General features: G+C 49.6%; 1 protein-coding gene across 2 annotated transcripts in view; it reads right to left on the reverse strand.

The window, feature by feature from the left end:
* Window positions 1–20,803, reverse strand: part of Nol4l (nucleolar protein 4 like) — a 113,965-nt gene that overhangs the window by 38,139 nt on the left and 55,023 nt on the right. For both annotated transcript variants that reach the window (XM_076851689.1, XM_076851688.1), the window contains exon 4: window positions 20,428–20,537. In XM_076851689.1, coding sequence (XP_076707804.1) covers window positions 20,428–20,537 — 110 coding nt within the window. The remainder of the gene's footprint in view (window positions 1–20,427; window positions 20,538–20,803) is intronic.

A 20,803-nucleotide genomic window follows, 5' to 3' on the forward strand; every position in this document is an offset into this window, starting at 1 on the left:
CAAGAGACCAGGGCTGAAGTGGAGACACAAGGACACAGGTGAGCTGAGGACTGGGTGGCCAGGGAAGCTCCTCCCTGGGGAAGTCCGCTTGTGCTCTGACCCCAGATGACTGAAGCTGACAGCTGGGTGCAGAAAGGTGACCAGTGTTGCTAGAGCAAGGTGAGCTGAGGAAGAACCAGAGATGAGCACAGGAGGGTGTTCGAGGCCAGGTCTATGGAGCTGCTGGAGCTTATTCTGAGTGTGGAGATGATGCAGTCGCAATCATGTCTTTAGCTCAGGGGAGATGGGATTAAAAGGCAGCAAGAGTGGCAGCAGGAGACAGTGAGGAGGAAGAATAGAAAAGGTCGAGCTAAGGTCAGGATGTGGCTCAGTGGCAAAGCATTTGCCTAGCAAGTGTCAGGACTTGGGTTCAAGTCTCAGCACCACAAACAAAAACCACACACAAAAAGAAAACAAAAAGAAGGGGTCTCTCTAAATGGGATGGGGTTCAGATTCTGGCTCTAACACTTTCTAGAAAAGCAACTTTGGGTGCCATATTTAAGCTTCTGTGAGCCTCCTTTCCTCATCTACAAGTGGATCATGAGATGGCATGTTTAACCCAGCATTTGGTACCAAATTTTTCCTTTCAAAATTAGAAACCAGGGTGGCCAGCCTCTAAGATGGCCCTGATGATCCTCACCTCCTGGTTCCCCACTCTTATCACAATACCTGGGATGGTAGCCAGGGTGTATGACTTTAGAGGCTGGTCATTAAAAAACAAGCTTGATCTCTTCCCCAGAGGGAGTACTTGAGACATGGCAGCTTCCCTGCTCCTCCTCATTAGGACTGAAAATATCCCAATCTCTGTCCTACCCCTTGGTGTGAATACAGCACCAGCCCACCGGCACCAGCAGTGGCTGCAATCTCTCCTCACTGCACACTTGTCCCGAGTGGTACCCACAACCTCTTTTATCTTTGCCAGTCTCAGAGGTGAAGATCTTCCTCTGCCTCCCTCCATCTGGGAGCATAAGTGTGTCTGTGCGGACTGTGTACTTATTGACCACTTGTGTTCCTTGTTTTCGAGAATAACTTGTTCATTTCTCTATTTGAATTGTTGGTATTTTTTTTTTTTTTAGGGGAATACTGGGGATTGAACTCAGGGGCACTCAGCCACTGAGCCACATCCCCTGCCCTATTTTGTATTTTATTTAGAGACAGGGTCTCACTGAGTTGCTTAGCATCTCGCTTTTGCTGATGTTGGCTTTGAAGTCCATATCCTCCTGCCTCAGCCTCCTGAGCTGCTGGGCTTACAGGAATGCACCACTGAGCCCAGCTCTATTTGAATCATTGTTTTTTGTTTTTTGTTAAAGATCTCTTTGGAGATGAATAAAATCTTTTTTATATTTGCAAATACATTTTCCTTTTGTTGTCTTTTAAAAAATATATTTTTAGATGTTGATGGGCCTTTATTTTATTCATTTATTTATATGTGGTGCTGAGGATAGAACCCAGTGCCTCACACATGCTAGGTAAGTGCTCTACCACTGAGCCCCAGCCCCAGCCCCACTTCTGTTGTCTTTTTGTGATAGGAATTCTCCTGCCATATGAAAATATTATAAATTTATATCATCTGGTTATTTTTTTTCCTGTTAGAGCTTTAGAATTGCAGGTCAAAACAAAGTTTCTTTCTTTTCCAGCTTTGAGGGCTTGATGATAAATTTATTTATTTATTTATTTGTTTATTTATTTATTGGTCCCAGAGACTCTCTACCATTGAGTAACATCCCCAGCTTTTTTTTTTTTCTTTAATTTTGAAACAGGGTCTCACTAAGTTTTCCATGCTGACTTTGAACTTGTGATCCTCCTGTTTCAGCCTCTAAAAACTGCTGGGATTACAGGTGTATGCCACACACCTGACTCGCCCATATTTTCTTCTGGAACATTTATATATTTGTCAAACAAAATCTTTATTCCATCAATTCATTTTCATCTAAGTAGTGAAAGTGGAGGGTCTAGTTTTATTTTTTTTTCTAAACTTATTTTTTCTTTCTTTTGTGGTGCTGGGAATTGAACCCAGAGCTTCATTCATGCTGGGCAAATGCTCTTCTGTGAGCTCCAGCCCAGCCCTCAATACTGTCCTTTTGAAGAAATCATCATTATTAGAAATGCCATCTTCATCATGTACTAATTTCCCATTATTTTGGGAACATGTCTATTCTATTCTATTGATGTGTCCCACTATGATAGCTTTAAAATATCTGTTAATATCTGGTCAGGCTAGCACCCGACTCTGCTCCCAAGAACTATCCCTTCCCACATCACAGCCAAGACAATTAAACAAGGGTCACAGCACAACCTTGGAGAAGGGAGGGAAGCCTCCCGTGAGGAGCTGGGGGCTGGGGAGAAGGTTCCTAAAGGAGGAGGCTCTACTCCAAACCAAAGAAAGCAGGAGGCCTGCAGCAAGGGAAGTGGTCGCAGGTGCCTGGAGCTGAGCCCTCGGGGGCTGGGGGCACACCTCTCCATGTACTCTTCATACTAGTTACTGTTTGCAGAGCCGGCTGCGACCTCAGAGTTGGTTGGACCTTTGGTGAAATCTAGGAGAGGCCGTCCAATACTGTGTCCTCGTTCCTCCTCTAGCTAGAGAAATTTCTCACTGTGGATATAACTAAAAGAGCCCAATTTCTTGAAGTAAACACTCCTGAAAAACCACAACAAAAAGTAAAAATTACATCTTCATCATTCTTTTCAGAAATGTCTTGCTTTGAAATGTCTCTGGTTCTGTCACTCTTCTACCCTGAAACTTCCAGTAGCTTCCAGCTATGGCTTTCTCAGCTGGCCCTCCAGACCTTGCGCAGACCTTAGCTCCCTTGATTCCCCTCTGGGAAATCTGCTGTGATCAACTGGCCACCTCTGTCCCCAGCTCACCCAGTGTGGCCCCCTCCCTGCTTTTAATCATGCATGCTTCTAGGCAAGTGATCCTTCCACAGACTCGTGTGGAGTCCTCCCTGTGCAGAAGTGCAGGTGACACAGCTGTGCAGGATTCAGATGCAGGACTGCCTCTGGGGACTCTGCAGGCCAGCAGGGACAGGGAGATAAGGAAAGTGACCTGAGTTTTCTTGATCTGATGCCGGTCACAGGAGCTGGTTGCTGTTTGCACTTGACAGGGCTGAGACCTGGTCAGAAGGAAGCGCTCAGGGTATGGACCCAGAAAGACTCCTCAGAGGAGGTGACACGGACGCCCGGACACGGGGTGTTTAAGGGTACACATGCACTGAGTAGGCAGAAAGGCGCCTGGGCTCCCAACAGAGAGGTTGCTGACCCTCCCTACATCTAGGCCCCTCTGAATTCTGAGTGCCACGCTCTGATCTGACACCCACCTTGGCAGGTCCTTGCTGGTCACCCCGCGGCTTTCCTTCCCTTTCTTCTGCTCAGCCTCCAGCACCTTCCCTGACAGGGCCCTCATTGCTTAGGGGCTGGGGCTGGCAGGCAGCATAGTCCCCATGGCGTCCTGCTGGACCAGCCCTGCACGAGTGCTCTGACCTCAGCCTCCCTGTGAGTCCCACAGTGGTGCCCACCTCGCTGCCTTCTTTCCAGCACCTCTGGAGAGGCTTGGCCAAAACACCACAGCCAGCCATGACCCAGCACTCCCCCTTCTGGGTGTGGGCACAACAAAGTGAGGACAGATGACCCTAAAGAATCATCCTGGAGCCACCTGGCGGCACTGCTCACAACAGAAGCTGCCCTTGGTCACCCACAGAGGATGGAAAGTGAAGAGTGAAACCCCGCTCGCTGACTAGAGGCACAAGCTGTGCTGCGACTCCAGGACCCTCACAAGCTTGCGTGTGTATAAAAAAGCATGCTGTGCAAGCTCACTTCCCAAAAGTTCTAGAACCCGTGAAACCAACCTATGCTATTAGAAGTCAGGCTGGTGATCACCCTTGCTGGGCAGTGCCTGGAAGGGGTCTCTGGGGTATGCACAGACTTCTGTCTCTCCATCTGGGCAATGGCCACCTGAGAAGGGATCGGACTGGAAAGCTTCTGAGCTGCCCACCTCACGGTAAATGCCCTTTTCTCTGTGTGTGAAAGCAGAAGACCTGTGCTCCCTACAAGTTTTTAAAAGGGAGAAAAATAAACAGCCAGGGCAGTTGCCACGGCCAAGTGGCCCGGGACTCACTGTGACCAACTCCTGTGACCCACTCCAGCCCGGCACCATGCGGGGTGATATGTGATGTAATCACAAGGTTGATATTAATGCCATTGTGCATAGGGAGGGCTCACCCAGTCACCCCATCATGAGGAAGCTGATGTTCCGAGCCCAGGGAGACAAGCCACGGTCACAGGGCCAGGAGCCAGCTGTGCTGGTGCCTGGGAGGCGCTGCAAAGGTGAGCCCCCAAGTCAGACCACCCACACGGCGCTGCGCGTCACTGACCCCCAGCAGAGCAGAAAGAGGGACCCACTGGAGCGAGGCCTAGGGTGCAGCCAGCGCTCTCCCTAGGGCTAGGAACTAGGAGCACCTCTGGCTGGCCCCGGGGCCTCTTGCTGCAACCTTTGAAGGAGGGGGCCTGGGAAGCCCATGCAAGGAGACTGTGGGTGGCAGGCAGCAGTCCCTGCATGCCCCAGCCCCCGGTGGCAGAAGGGGTCAGAGCTGCTCCATGGGGACCTTTCTGATGCTGGATTCATGTTCTTGGAGATCAGCATCCAGGGTCGGGGTAGAGCCAGGCAGCAGGGCACTGGGACACATTCTGCTTGATTCAGACCCTTATGCTGTGTGACCTTAGGTAGATGATGGAACTGCTCTAAGCCTTGGTTTTTCTCATCTCTAAAATGGGTGAACATCACCAGGGACTTGTTTTTGAAGGCTGCAGTGGGGTAAGGCTAAAATGTGGTGAGGCCCCAAGAGGGCTGGTCTGGAGCCAGTGGGCACAGAGTTCGGGCCAGACCTGAGTTAACACTGGGGCCAAGGGTGACAGAATGCCTGCCCTTGGTGCAGGAGCCATGGTGGTGGAAAGAGCAGACCTGTCCTCAGGAGGCTGGCGCATGATGCTCTGGTGGCCCAGCCTGCCTGACCCACAGTTGCTTTCTTCCACCTTTCTCTCTCCCTCCCCTCCCGGCATTCAGGGAGATGAGGGTCTCTTTCTCATTAATGCTGTGACTTCAAGCAAGTGTTACTTGAGTCCTCTGAGGTGGAGCCTCGGTTGCCAGTTGTGAGGAGCTGGTTCTGGTTGTGAGCTACCTGCCCCACCCGAGGTCAGAATATAGCTTAACTGATACTCAGAATTGATATTCTCCCATGTCTTCCTCAACCCAGAGAGTAGAAAAATAAAATTCCTTCTTTACCAGCCTCCCTTATAGGTAGGGGTGAGGGTAGAAAGTGACCTTGTTTTAATTAGTGAGATGTCCACAAAAATCTGTTGGCAACTTTCTGGGAAAGCTTTTGCTTTGCTAAACTAAGTTAGTGCCGCCCATTCCCACCTTCTTCTCACTTGAATGTGAATAAGTTGGTCAGAGCAATAGCAGATAATTTGTAACCATGAGGAAAATGTCAAGTCACAAAGTCACCAGATGGCATTGCAGGTGTTAGCACCAAAGCCAGCTCCTCTGCTCTTCTTATATCAGGATAAAATAACTTCATATTTTGTTCTCTGGTCAGCTAGAATTTGGTACTCGCAGTCAAAATCATTCCTGACTGATTCAAGGGCTCCTCTCTGTGGGTGGACTAAACAGGACTCCATACTCTTCCATGTGGCCTTTTCTCTAGTGTGTCAGCTCCTGCAAGAGGACAGGGGTGCTGTGTCCGGGAACCTGCTGGGTGGACTGTGGTGCTGGGAGGAGAGCAGCATTTAGTTCCCTCATCTGTGAACTCTGCAGGAGGGAAGGGCTTCCAGGTGTGTGGGCACTGCCTCAGCCAGGGTCGCAGCCCAGCTAATGGGCATCTGCTCTCTTGGTCTTATTTTTCTTGAGGCACTTAGAAATGCTCCAAATACCCGTGGGCTAGTGAGGCCGGGCTCTGTACTCATCTCTGTTGAGGTCGCTGTTCATGGCTGTGATGGGCTGTGCCCTCTCCCTGACTCTGCAGCACCCTCACCCAAGCTCAGGCCTCTCCTGGCCCCATTGCTGGGGCATGGAAGGGTGGAAGGAGCTGCTCCGCCTGAGAAGGATAGGTGGGTGGGCTGGCCCCCAGCCCAGCTGTGCCAGCGACTGCCTGTCTGCTGCTCACCCTCGACCCAGTGGGTTTCCACCACAGAGGAGCTTCCCTTGAAGAAAGGCGCACAGAGTATAATTTGAAAACTGCTCCAGCCAGCCTGCCCCGACCTACTGATCCAATAACAGGGAGGCTGTGTCACAGAGAAAGGAAAGCTGGACGGCTGGCAGGGCTGCGCCGTGAGCCTGAGTGGCAGCACTCCCCCTCGGGCACTTGTTTCTCTCACCATCCCCAGATTAAGCCCCTGCTCTTCTCTGGTAGCAGAAGGTGTACCACAAGGCTTTGGGTCGTACACAACAAAGTTTGTACCCAGCCAGCAAGCCCCTGGGAGCAGACTCCTGAGGACTGCTCCATCATATCCCAAGCATGTCTCCCCTCATCCCCGTCCCAGCCACCTAGGTGTCCTACCCCAGGGCCTTTACATGCTGTCTCTGTTGCCTGGAGAGCCTGCGCTTGCCGTGTGCAGAGGCTGGCCTCTCCTGTCAACAGATCTTGGCTCACATGCCTCCTCTTCAGAAAGGCCTCTGGCTCAGAAGCCCTATCTACCATCTCACTCAATTTTAATTCTCTGCCCCAAACTTCAAACTTCTGCATATTTTTTCCTTATTGACTTATTGATTATCTCCATAGCCTATGAGTGTCCACAGCTGGCCGTGTTAGCTGTCTTCTTCACTACCGTGTCCCCAGCACATAGTAGGACCTAAAAAATTATTTTTGAGCCAAGTGTGGTGATGCATACCTGTAATCCCAGCAGCTCGGGAGGCTGAGCTAGGAGGATCACAAGTTCAAAGCCAGCCTCAGCAACTTAGTGAGGCCTTAAGCAACTTAGACCCTGTCTCTAAATGAAATGCAAAAAAGGGCTGGGGCTGGGGCTCATTGGTTAAGCGCCCCTGGAGGGGTTCAGTCCCTGGTACCCCCCCAAAATTATTTTTTTCAAGTGAATGAAGAAGGGAATTTCTCTAAAACTATTCAACACCATGTCACAGGCAGGGCGAGGGTCTGAATGGGGTGAGAGAGCTGCCAGCCTGCTCACGGCCTGCACCCGGGCACCCCGAGCAAAGCAAAGAAGGCAGCACAAATTCACAGTGCAACACTGTGCTCTCCACCCTGAAGGGGAAGAGAGCCTATTAACGAGGTAAACACCATCACAACAAGGAAGGAGCCAGCCATGCTTCTTGAGTCCACCCAAAGCCATTATCTCTAATTGATCTCCAGACATCAGCCACTAGAGCGCTGAACCCCTCCTGCACCCTCCAGGTCTGGTTACAAACCCCACCGCCTGCCTGCCCAACCGCCAGCTTCATGGAGTCAGGGTCCTCTCTGGGCCCCTCTGAGCTGGGGAGAGGCCTGTCTGGGCCCCGTGTGAAAAGGACCCAGTGGGTCAAGAACCCAAGTAGGAGCCTCAGCCACAAAATGACTGCATTTGCTTCAAAGCCATGCAATCAGAAGAAAGTGTCAGAAGAAAGTGACAACCACCCATGAAAGCTGAAGAAAGCCCCCTCCCCAAGTATCCTAAACTGGCTCTGGATGCAAGAGGCCCCCGAAAACTGCAGTCGAGAGTTTTTGTCCACCAAGAGGAGGATGCAAAAATATCTAGTGTACAAAAAATAAAATACGTGACTTCACCACAGATACCAAATCCTCTCTAGACCTCCGTCAGGCTGGGCCCAGGGACGGGGGTGGGGTGGGTCACAAGGTCGCCACCAGTTCAGTGGCCATCTGGATGTTTCCAGCCGCTCCTTCCTGGCCCAGCCCGGGAAGGACGCCTCCTTTCCTGTTGGATCTCTCTTGTCCTTAGAGCTGGGGACTCAGCTACCCAGGCTGCCTTGCAGGGCAGTTTACAGTCAGAGCCCAGGGAGGACAGAGCTGCTCCCCTCATTTAAGATGGCCCAGGTATTGGCTCCTGACCTCAATCCCAGCTTTTCCCTTGACACAGATTAAGCATTCCCAGGCCAACCTGGCCGCAGGGTTCTGCTCTCTGCACCAGGCAGCTCTCCTGCCTGCACCAGTAAATCATGGACCCTGCATGCATTTCTTTCTCAGGATAATGAAGTTAAAAGGCCACCTCCATCCTCGCCTGTGTTGGGGGTGGAGGGCCTTGAGGAGCTGCCAGGACAATGAGCCCTTCAGGTTGGGGGTATCTACTAACCCCATCAGGGAACTGGCTCTTGAGACAGGATGTCGGTTGTTTTCTGTTTCTTTCCCATACAGCTCCAAGGAAGCAGGAAGAAAGGAGAGACACAGACTCCTCTGGGCCCAGGCTGCCTGGCAAAATGGCAGGAATGCTTGTTCTCTTAGAGTCTCTGGCAGTTGCAGAAAATTTCTGGAAAGCACTGAGGATGTTCCATAACATTTTTTGATCATGAAAATAATGCTCCATACAGAAGATGTTTGACAATGAAATTTTTCCCACCTATTTTTCTTCTCCCCTCTATAGTGGGGACTGAACCATTTTTATTTGGCCTTGAGCTTATGATCTTCCCACCTCAGCCACCTGATTACAGGCGTGCACCAAGGGCTCTTGCCTTTCTCTGTCCTTTCTAGAAAAAGTTTCCAAGAAATTTTCTCCTCTTGAGTTTAGAAATACCCAGTTTTGCTTGACGCATCTTCAGGAGGACAGGAATGCTGGGTTGTTCATGTTTAGGGCCCCTGGGCGCCAGCCTGGGGAATGTGGGGCTCTGAGCTCACAGTCCACCCCGGGTTGTTGGATGAACAAAAAGGCCCGAGGTAAAAAGCATCTCGCCTTAATTGACAGGGCCAGGCAAGCCAGGCCTCTACAGGAGGATTCTCCACCAAGAAGGGGATGTAAACATGTCTAGGCATGGAAGAAGTACATTTTTTTCCCCAAAGTATCAAGTCGGTAAAATTTTATAAAAGGTCAGCATGCCTGTTTCATTCTACTGTCCTTCCCCTCCCCAAGTACCCTCCCCTCCCCAGCCTTTACTCCCCTCTACCTAATCTAAAGTAGAATGAGGGGCTGGGGCTCAGTGGTAGAGCACTTGCCCAGCATGTGTGAGGCCCTGGGTTCGATCCTCAGCACCGCATGTAAATAAATCAAATAAAGGTCCATTGACAACTAAAAAATATTTTTCATGATTTTTTTTTCTTTTGTCATGCTGGCGATTGAACCAAGGGCCTTGTGAATGCGAGGCAAGCCCTCCACCAACAGAGCTATATCCCAGCTAAAAAATATTTTTTAAAAAAAGTAGAATAAAACTGACATTATTATCTTATGTACATCCATGACTGCATGACCAATGTGATTCTATAGCATGTACCATCAGAAAAATGAGAAACTATACCCTATTTCTATATATCAAAGTATATAAATGCATTCTACTATCATGTATAACTAATTAAAACAAATAAATATTAATTAATTAATTAAAATGGTGGGCATGAAGGGACTCATTCCTACTAGATTCAAAAACATGATCTTAACACAGTGCAGTGCTGCTGGTACTTGAAGAGTCAAAGAGGACGGTGGACTGAACAGAAATAGAAACTGCTTCAGACAGAAATTTGGTAAACTGTAAATGTGGCATCTCAAGTCAATGGGGAAAAGAGTTTTTCTCACCATTATTATTGTCATCATCATTACTATCTGCTGTGCTGGGGATAGAACCCAGGGCCTCTTGCATGCTGGGCGAGCACTCTACCCTGCACCACACCCCAGCCCCCAAATAGGTTATTAAATAAAAGATGCTGAGACAAAAGGGTTAAGCAGGATCCAAATCTCAAGAGTATCCCATGATACTTCCCAAATGAATCAAAGATCAAATTTAAAAAATAAAAATGAAAACGTCGTTTTTTCTTTCTCTATTAGTTGAGAGGGCGTAAAAGAAAGGACACTCCAATAACAAGCTCAGCTGGCACCTAGATCTTGCTTTTTAATATGATTCTCCATTAAAAGGAAGCAGAGCTCCTGGAGAAATGGCTGATTCTAGGTGCGGGGCATGAGATGAGCCTGGAGTATCTTAAGGTGCCAGAAAGTTAATAGGAACTGAGGGGGGAATGCCAAAACCAAACCAAGAACCAGGAGCACCAAACCCTGAGGGGGACATGTTAAAGGGACACAGGAGAGGCTGGGGTGTGGCTCAGAGGAATAGCGCTCACCTAGCATGTGTGAGGCACTGGGTTCGATCCTCAGCAACACATAAATATAAAATAAGGGTATCATGTCCACCTATAACTAAAAATAAATAAATATTTAAGGAGTGGGGGAAGGGGCCAACTGAAATGTCCCAATGGTTGAAACTGGGATAATTAACATTAAAATAAAGGAGCACAGAAGTATAACCCAAATATAAAACAAAGGGCCACAAATCCATGTGGTGACCCTGGATGTGTGAAGGCAGAGGAGATCATCTCCCACAAACTGGGACCTTCGTGCCCACCCCTCACCTGCAAGCGCTTGGTAAGATCAGCACGACACACAGGGGTGCTGGCTGCGCACAGCAGCTGCCTTCAAGGTGTTCGGCATGAAGAGAAGAAAGAAGAACAAGTTGAGTGACAAACCGGACAAACGCCTGGGCCAGGTATGATCAAGGCCAGTACAGCCTCATAAATCACGCTGACAGTGTGTCGCCTCCATAGGACCCAAGGAAAGGGCCCTCGGCGTCCACGGGTGTCCTCTTAATAACCGTAAGTGTTATGTTTTATATTGAGAAGAGCATCAGACAGATCCCAGATCCTGAAAATACATGACTGATTGTCCTCAAAACTGTCAAGGTCACCATAAACAAGGAAAGTCTAAGAAACTGTCATGGCCCAGAGGAGCCTTTACGAAGTCTCCTGGTTGGAATCCTGGAACCAAAAGACTCTTGGGTAAAAAGGAGGAAAATCTAGCAGTGGTGCAGGCCTGAATCCAATCCTGGCGGCTTGGGAGGCTGAAGCAGGAGGATCCCTTGTTCAAAGCCAGCCTCATCCACAGTTGAGGTGCTAACCAACTCAGTGGACCCTGTCTCTAAATAAAATATAAAATAGGGCTAGGGGTGTGGCTCAGTGGTGGAGTACCCCTGAGTTCAATCCCCAGTCTCCTGCTCCCCACAAAAAAAGGAAGGAAATCTAAATAGACTTTGGTTAGCAATAATGCATCAATATTGGCTCCTGAGTGGTAACAAATGTATCCTTGTGAGGTGAGATGTTACCCATAGGAAAGGCACCTGCTGGGAGTGTGTATGATTGGCCTGAGGGAGTAGGAGATAATGTGGGAACTGTTACCTCAGTTTTTCTGTAAATCTAAAACTGTTCTCAATAACAATCTATTACAAAAATGAAAACTTGAAACTACTAAAAAAGAAGCATGAGGGTGGAGTGGACTTAACCTTTTTGAGACTCCAATGTAGAAGCCATTCAAGAAAAATAATGGATAACTCTGAACCTATAAAAATAAAAACAACAAAACACACACAGCATAAGCAAGATCAAAAGATAAAGGGGAAGGATGGGAAAAGAGAGGCAACGGCTAACTCTGGGGAATCAAAAGAAAAGAAATGTAATCACGGTATGCTAATTGGGTCAGCTATGAATAATACACACACAGTCATAATAATATAAATAATGAATAGTGATTTATCCAAGTAGAGAGGTGTAGATCTATTGAGGGATGAAGGAAAGAGAAATAGTATCTTTGGGAGAGGGTGTAAGAGCGTACATACTTAGCTCCCACAGCAAGAAATTAAACAACAATACAAGTCTGAATTTAAAAATCAAGAACTAGCAGTATGAGCACATTATGGAGAAACAGGAGGTAAATGCCAGAAGAGATGTCTAAGAGATAAGAAAGAAAAGGGACCTTCTCACTCAGGGGAGTAGAAACGGAAAAGAGGGGAGGCTAGAGCAGGGTCTGTTATTTTGATATGATTTTTAAAAAATGAATTCTAGGACTGGGATTGTGGCTCAGTGATAGAGTGCTCGCCTAGTATCGGCGGGACCCGGGTTCCATCCTCAGCACCACATACAAATAAAGGCATTGTGTTGTGTCCATCTACACCAAAAAAAAAAAAAAAAAAAAAAAAAAAAAGTTTAAAAAAAAGAATTCTACTGAATAAAGTAAAAATGAATACAAACAAACAACAACAACCCCCCCCAACACACACACATAAAAAGATAAAGGGCCGCCTGAGAAGCCACTCCTGAGGACCAGTCACCCTGGGGTTGCAATGGAGGACCTGAGAGGCACAGGACAGAACCCATCGGCAGCTACCCAGCGTGTGTTCCCCCCATGGGACCTCTCCAAGGAGCATGCTCTGACTAGAGAAGTCCAAACAGCAGCCTTGGTCAAGGTCAGTATTTCAGTTGCTTTTTGTTTTTCTTGCCACAGCATAAACCTTCCACAGTGCCAGAGATTTACTGAGACAGGAAAAGGCTGGGCCTCTGATTCTCAGATCCTAAAAATGTGACGGCTGGCATCTCAAGTCTTTCCTGTGCTCTAGGGTCAGCTTGTGTGGGGGGCCCCTCGGCCAGCTGCAGAAGGGCAGGCAGGCTCATCCCAGAGACTGAGGGTGTGGAGCAGGAGGAGAGAGCATGGCCAGGAACGAGGAAGCTGTGGTGAGGGCTGGAGAAGGGCAGAGGCTGCAGGGATCAGGGTTGCTGTGTGCTTCAGCAGGTGAGCCCAGGGGGCAGACAAGGAGGGTCCTAAGTCCAGGTGGCTGAGGCAGCCGACACCCTACCTGAGCTGCTCCATGCGCATCTGTAGAGGGCAGGAGCAGAAGCTGGAGCTTGAAGACACTGATCTAAGGAGGTGGCTCCCACAACCCGTAACCAAAACTGCAAGCAGCAGAAGATGGTGGAGATGCTCAGGCTGGCTGCCTCCTACCTCCCTAAGGGCAGACCCTGAGCTCCTCCTGGGAGACAGTGACCCAGTCACTGTAGAACAGTCTTCCTCTGCCCTGTTCAGTGCTTTTTCGACTCGAGCACTTGCTTGTTTTGACATTGCTCTTTTTATCTGCCATTCTGTGCCATTAAAAATGTCTTTTGTAAATATCACATGGTTGGATCTTTCCATTTAAAAAAGCCCATCCAAGTCTTTCTGACTCCATGTGAATGGAATTTAACCCATATACATTTATTGTGACTCACCAACTGCTGTTATCTTACTTTATGTTTCCTATTTATTATACCTCTTTTGGGTGGTTTCTTCTTTTATTCCCCCATTTAATAATGCTTTCTGGACTGGTCAAGTTTTCTTTTTCTATTGGTTTATAAGTTCTACATTCTATTTCTCCTCCATGGGGATTACTCTTTAAAGAAACACATTGGAGGCTCTGTCTCTTTAAGAGACTATCCAAGGTCACAAACGCTGAGACAGTCAACCCTTCCATCCTGTTTCCCCCAAACTTTCACCTAGTCAGGCTGCAGAAGGGAAGGAGGAAACCATCACTGCTCTCAGGGACCCAAGCCTGGCTGTCCAAGTCAGTGTCATGGACTTCAGGGGCAAGAATCCTATGAATCAATCAGGTGTCGTTTGACTAAGAGTCAGGCACTTGTTGTCATCTGTTGACTCAGCTCCTCTTTTGAGTCTGACTGGTAGAAGGAGGTAGGTTGAGAAAGTTCATGAGAAAAGAAAGAGGGATAAGGGCTTATCCCTCTTTTTTATCCTGCTTTTGTGTCTCATGTCTTACACCTGGTCCAAAAGATAGTGACTACCAGGTGAATGTGTTGCCAAAGGTGGAAACAACCCAAATGTACAGACGAGTGGATAAACAAAACCGTGTGCCTATAGTGTGGAATATTATTCAGCCATGAAAAGAAATGGAGTCCTCACATACTGTGACATGGATGAACCTATGAGCATCATGCTAAGGGAAAGCAGCCAGACACAAGTTCCACTTCTATAAGGCACTTGAAATAGTCAGAATCATAGGGGCAGAAAACAGAATAGAGGCTATTAGGGGTTGGGGGAAAGGAGAGAGGCAGACTCACCGTTTAATAGGTACAGAGTTTCTATTTGAAGTGATAAGAAAATTTGGGAACCAAATAGTGATGATTATACAACATTGTGAATATACCCAACGCCACTGAATTCTATACTTAAAAGTGATTTACGTGGCAACATGTTTTATGTTATTTATTTATTTTTTTGAGAGAGAGAGAGAATTTTTTTTAATATTTATTGTTTAGTTTTTGGTGGACACAACATCTTTATTTTATTTGTATGTGGTTCTGAGGATTGAACCCAGTGCATGCCAGGTAAGCACGCTACTGCTTGAATCACATCCCCAGCCCTATGTAATTTATTTTTATGTGGTGCTGAGGATGGAACCCAGGGCCTCACAAGCACCAGGCAAAGTGCTCCACCCCTGAGCCCCAGCCTCATCCCTCCTCAGAAAATTTCATGTTACTATATTAACTACAGGGTTTTTGTTTGTTTGTTTTTTAAGCAAATACAGGGGATGGGGTGTGGTTCAGTGGTAAAGCTCCTGCCTTGCATGTGCGAGGCCCTGAGTTCCATCTCCAGAGCTGCCAATTAAGAGGGGAGGGATTTTTTAATTTAGTTTTGCAGGGCGGGCTTGTTCCTTTCTCCTCCTGGGGATATGGGAGTCTGAGAAGGTCCCTGCTATAGTCCTTGTCTGGTGCTGAGGGGGCTCCTTCCGGACCTGGCTTCCAGGAAAGGCCCTTCTCCACTTTCCTGGGGCTCTGCCCTTGCCTGGCCAGGTCCTGCTGGGGCTGCCGCCTTGCAGCCTCCCTCCCTGGCCCTCTCTGCCTGCCTGAACCTCATGACGAGGATGAGCAAGTGTCCCCAAGCCAGCTGGCAGGTTTCTGGACCCTCTCATCTCTCTGCTTTCTGTCCTGGTGACAGTACCGTGGTTGCTATCTTTGTCTCCTAGAAGAAGAGCTCCAGGAGAGTGACCACGTCTGACCTGATTCTATGGCCCCGTCTCTCCTGCAAGGCCACTTGGTGTGTCTGTCAGATAAGAATGGCATAAGGAGCCCTTGGTGCAGTCACAGCTCCTGGGAATGCGTTCTTGCTTCTAATGTGCCCAGCACAGTGCTAAACACTGGCCTTGCTTTATGTCCTTTAACTCCTGGACACCTCGTGAAGTCCCAAGTATTATTACTCTCCAGTAACGGATGAGGAAAGAGAAGCACAGAGAGGTGGAGGAAGGAGCCCTGAGTCACACAGATTCCAAGCAGCGAAGCTGGCACTGACCACCTGATGCCAGGGTGGTTGGCTTTACAAATGGAGGGTGGGCACAGAGAATCCTGGCCGAAAGCTGTGCTAGTCACTGTGGCAGGGGCTGCTTTTAGGAGCAGGAAGGCCAATAATTTGGAGACCCCAGTGGATCCCGCAGGTGACATATGTTTGCCCTTGGGAGGGAGCTGTGGGCCCCTCCTTGCGCAAGGACCCAGGGACAACTCCTCTTCAGAGGAGGAGGAGAAGGAGGCAGAGGTTAATGGAGGGCTGAGAGCCTCCTGTACCACGTGGGCTTAAACAATGGAGCAGGCACCACTTCACACACCGCTGGGAGAACATTAGAACCATTAGCAGGATATTAGCAATATTAGCGCTGCTCTGAGAACTGGGGAGGGGGAGGCAGGTGTTGACAGCCTTCCGCTCTGGACGAGCCCAGGGCTGGGTGGGGGGGGGGGGTAGAACCGAAAGGGAGCGGGGTCAGGCTGAGCCTTCCTCTGCAGAGCAGGCGTGGGAAGGAAGGGGCACAACTCCGCAGACACGCGACCTCGGGAGAGAGAAGAATGTATGGACAGCCAATCCCACCGCCGTGCCCCTGGCAGCCACAAGGTCAGGGCAACGCTCCCTGGGCCCTGCTGGGTGGCAGCTCCCAGGTCCCAGGCCAGTACCTGCCTCTCTCCGGGGCTCCACTAGCCTCAGTCAGGGATGTCTTCCCTCCTGGCCTATGGCCCTGCTCCTGGCCCACACTCGGCCACAGGCACTTCCTCCAGGGTCAGGGTGGAAGAAACAGGACAGGGCAACTTGGCAGGAGCCGGGTTTGGGGATGGAGAGTTGTGGAGCAACTCAACCACCTTAAGCCTCAGGGAGCAAATGTGTAGAATAAGGACAATCATGTGACCCAGCAAGGGGTCAGGTGTGTACAATGCTGGAGACAGAGCAGGTAACCATTGACAACCCCTGGGCCTGACTGGCACTCACCCACTGCCCCCCTTTCCCCTCTTCCTCTGAGCTCTTCCAACAGACCCCAAAGAGTAGATCTGGACTTTTTCATCTCCTCCTGAATTGTAGAGCCATGTAGGCAGGGGCTAGGGCCTGGTCACCTCTGCCTCCTGGCATCTGGGACAGAGCCTGGCTTAGAGTGTACAAATGGATGGATGGATGGACGGACAGACGAATGCATGGACAAGTGAATGCATGAGAGGAGAAGGGCGCCACCAGCTGACTGGATAGGTGACAACATTAAGATCCAGAGGGGAGAGACAGAGCATATGGGAGTCAATAGCGGGAAGCCAGAGGAGGGTGTGGGGTGAGCAGCTTTTATTCCACAATTTGAAAGGCAAGAAACCAAAGTCTCCCCGCCATCTCAGTGGGAAACGCTGGTGATTCTTATCACCATGTTCTTGCTTTCTTGGCTACTGATTTTTCTCTGAGGTCATGTGTTACTAGAGTGATTAGGAAAAAATAAAGGACAAAAGAAAAACAAATGAGACCAAACAAAACCAGTGGCAGTGTGAGAAGAACTGCCAGCAAGTTCTGCATGCACCTGGGAGCTCGGCGGCACCTGCTGGCGGACTCTGGGCAGCCGAGAGCACAGCCTGCACCCTCCCTAGGTCAGCACTTTATCAAAGAAGGTCTCCACCCTGCAGCGGAACCTTCCTGCACCAGCGCTAAGATGAACTCACCATGTGCACAACTGCATGTGCTCTCAGTCTCAGACCTCCACCAGAGCACCCCCGAACAAGGAAGGAAGAAAGACCCTCATCAGACCACACGCAGTATTTTCAGCCCACTGTGGCCACTTTGATGACAACTTCTGGGGTCTATGTCAACCTAGGAGACAGTTCTAGGAGGATAGGGTCTGGCCCCTACCATCTTGTATGCTGAAGACACTAAAAATATTTGCTGCGTTGAACCAGACCTTGAGGAGAATCTTTTTTTCTTTGCATGTTGTTTACTTTTTTTTTTTTTTTTTTTTTTGCAGTTCGGGGGGATCAAACCCAGGGCCTTGTGCATGCTAGGCAAGCTCCCAGCCCCTGCACTGGAGTGTTGGGTTTTCATATTACCTAACACCTCCATGACAAAGGACTTATTTTCTAGCATATTCATCACAAATGGACTGTAAGTATGATTCTGTCCAGCCCTCAAGAAAACTCCACCACCTGTTTGCTGTGTCATTAAGGCAAGGGGAGGGCATATGCTCTCCTTATCATTTGTCTTATGCTTGTGCAATGTCGAGAGAGAGAGAGAGAGAGAGAGAGAGAGAGAGAGAGAGAGAGAATGAGAATTATTGGGATTTTATCTTATTTTGATACCGGGGACTGATCCCAGGGCCACTTAACCACTGAGCCACATCCCCAGCCCTTTACTTTAAATTTTGAGACAGGGTCTTGCTATCCCTCATAGGTCCTGTCCTCCCTGGTCCTCCCTTGCTAAGTTGCTTAGGGTCTGTAAGTTACCAAGGCTGGCCTTGAACTTGTGATCCTCCTGCCTCAGCCTCCTGAGCTGCTGGGAGTACAGATGTGTGCCAGGGCACCAGGGATGAGATTTCTCATCCAAAGTTTTAGATGAAGAGTTTTGGTTTGCATTAATGTCATTTATCCTGGTTCCCAGCTGCTTTAGAATCCACGTAGCTCACATGGCTGATCTGCACAGTGTTCTGTGTTGCCTGTTTGTGGTCAGAGTAATTGGAGAGATCCACTTTCAAAGCCTTGCCTCTGGACACGGGATTTGATAGCAGAAAAGCCTGTTGAGGTGGGGACCACCTCCACCCCAGGAGAGCTCTGCCTGCCTTCCGGCAGACTTAGGGCCCTTGGCCCCTCTGTGCTGCTGCAGATAAATAATCTGGTGATTTCTGTTTTGCCATGTGTCTGGCTGTAAAACAGGGATAATGGCACTGCCCAAGAGGTTGAGGCCTTGAGTGTCCCTTGCTGTATGTGAGGGGCTGGAGATTGACAAGCAAAAGGCCCTCGGCAGAGGGGAGGTGCTGCTTCACCTGTCGGGTGGCAAGGAGAATTTGTACTTTGATCTCTGGAAGCACACGGAATGAGCTGGCTACTCTCAGAGGCCAGCTGGATCTCCACCCGAGCCAGACTCCCAGAGCACCCTTCCAACAAGGCCTCCCATAATCCTCCCTTGCTTTGGGAGTAGCTTGAACCTCACCAGGACAATCTGCCCATCTTCTTTCCTGAGCTTCATGTGGGCTCTAGTGCCCAACACTGTGCTATATCCCTCTTTGCTCAGCAACAGAATCTCTCACATTCTCTGCCCCAACCACACCAGGCTCTCTAATCCCTTAGAGGTCCTGTCCTCCCTGGAACCACAGGGCCTTTGCACTGGCTGTGTAATTCTCTTCTTTTCAGAACCACATCTCAGCCAAAGCACCCCTTTCTGCGGCAAGCCTTTTCTGACCTCTACACCAGTCTACTCACCCCACCCTAAGAACCCATAGCACCAGGTGTCCTGCCCGGTCACCTCACAGCTGCACTACGATGCCTGATTAGCACTTCCTTCATTGCTCACAGCTACTCACTGAGCTGGGGAGTTTGTGTATGATTTTTTTTGGTTAGTGTCTGTCTCCCCACGGGTCATAAGAAGGCCTAGGAATGCAGCTGTTTGTTCATCCCCATGGAGCCCTAAATAAATATTTGGTGAATGATTGGATCCTTGTTAAAGCTTTTAACCAATACAGTGTTAATCCCTTTCCTTCCACAGATGCAAGTCAAAGTACAGGAAGATTTTTTTAACCAAACCAAACACATCATAATCCATTCAAGAGGGATCGCAGCTACGCTGACCACTGCTAACTAGCAGTGATCTAAATGTGGCAGCGCATCCCAGGAAAGAGAGTCGCAGGGCTGTGCCTCAGTCCTCACGGCAATAGATGAGCACGGTGACGCATGTGGAAACAGAGCGTGGATGGTGACAGGCAAGAGAGGCCCAAATCACTCCCCGCTGCAGAGGAGATCTGCTATTAACAAAAGTGATACCTTTGTCACTGGCATTCCTGGGGCAAAAATGACGTGGTCTTCGTGGGTTGGAAACCCAAGCCCCTAACATTTCTCCGGTAACACAACATCATGAACAGGCCCTCTCAGTGAGAAGAGGGAGATACAGATGGACACAGCTCTGCCTCCCAGAGCCACAGTGACCCCATGCAGGCTCCAGGGGCCGGGCCTGGGGAGGCCGAGAGGGCACAATTCCATGGTCCAAGTCAACCAGCCTAAATCCTCAAACTGGGTAACAGGCCCAAGTGTAACCCAAACATGTCTTACTCCATCACCACGAGGCCAGCCTCAAGCCATCATCCCTGCACACGCATGCTCACGTTGTCAAGGAGACCAGCAGTGCCAGGTGACAGGCACCCTGGGTTGCCAGTCAGACTCAAGTCCCAGCTATCTATCAATCAGAGAGGAAGGGCACATTCCCCCCGGCAGGACCTCACCAGACGCATGAGAGCCCTTAAAGCAGGGGTAAAAATTGGTTCCCCTGGTTTCAGGCTGCAGCAGAGGGAGAGCCACCCAGTCTGTCTTTGAAAACCAGGCTACTTGCTTTGCGAAGAGTTAGAAGGTGGGCTGTGTGGGGAGGCAGCAAGGAGTTTCTTTTCATAGCCAGTTTCCATGGCGTCTAACAGCCTTTGGTGAACCACAGCTGGGAGTCTTGGGCAGCCGGGCGACCCTGGGGCCTTATCTAGCCCGGGCCACCTTCCAAGGCCCATCCTCCTGGCCTGTCTGGGCCCCGAGAGTGACAGAGGCCACAGGCAGAGGGCCAGGGCCACGCCCCCTCACCTCCTTGGGGAAAAGCTCTGTGATGGGCAGAGCACAGCGAGAAGGACCCCAGATCCAGGGCTAGCTCTCCCCACCCTGGCCCCACCCGACCTTGGGGAATGTTTTGCAAAGTCTGAGCTTTTGGAGACCCTCCATGGAGGAATGCACTCTTTCTTGCCCTCTCCTCCCCTTTCTGCCTGACTGCCCGGCCCAGATGACCAGATAAGGGTCTCTTTGACTTCCAGGGTGTTTATACCAGCGGCAGACTCGAGTCTGTCTGGGAAAGGCAACCACAGCCAGGCAAGTCAGGATGCCTCCAGGTGGGCGAAGGGGACAGACGCCTTACCTGCTCCTGGGAGTTCATCACCCGCAGCTTCATCTGCTTCAAGTAGGTGGAAGTGAGGGGCATGTTGTAATCAATGATCCCAGAGACCAGAGGGGACGGTGGTTCATTTTCTGGCAGGAGAACAAAAGGAAACCCCTTTCAGTCTGTGCTGGAGGCTCATCACCCCTGGGGAGCCACCTCTGGGAAGGAGCAGGCCAGAGGCCACCTGTCAGTGGCCACCACACCTGGCCCGTAGAAACGGGCTGTGTGGTGTTGAAAATGCTTGTCAGTGGGTGCCAGTGTTTAATAAGAGATGTCACATGTTTAGAAAAATGTGAAATTGAGGCTTCTTTGAAATACAGAAGGCTTGGCCACACATATGTCCCATGCTCCATGG

Source organism: Callospermophilus lateralis, chromosome 3 (assembly GCF_048772815.1).
Source record: "Callospermophilus lateralis isolate mCalLat2 chromosome 3, mCalLat2.hap1, whole genome shotgun sequence".
In the NCBI taxonomy this organism is placed as follows: domain Eukaryota; kingdom Metazoa; phylum Chordata; class Mammalia; order Rodentia; family Sciuridae; genus Callospermophilus; species Callospermophilus lateralis.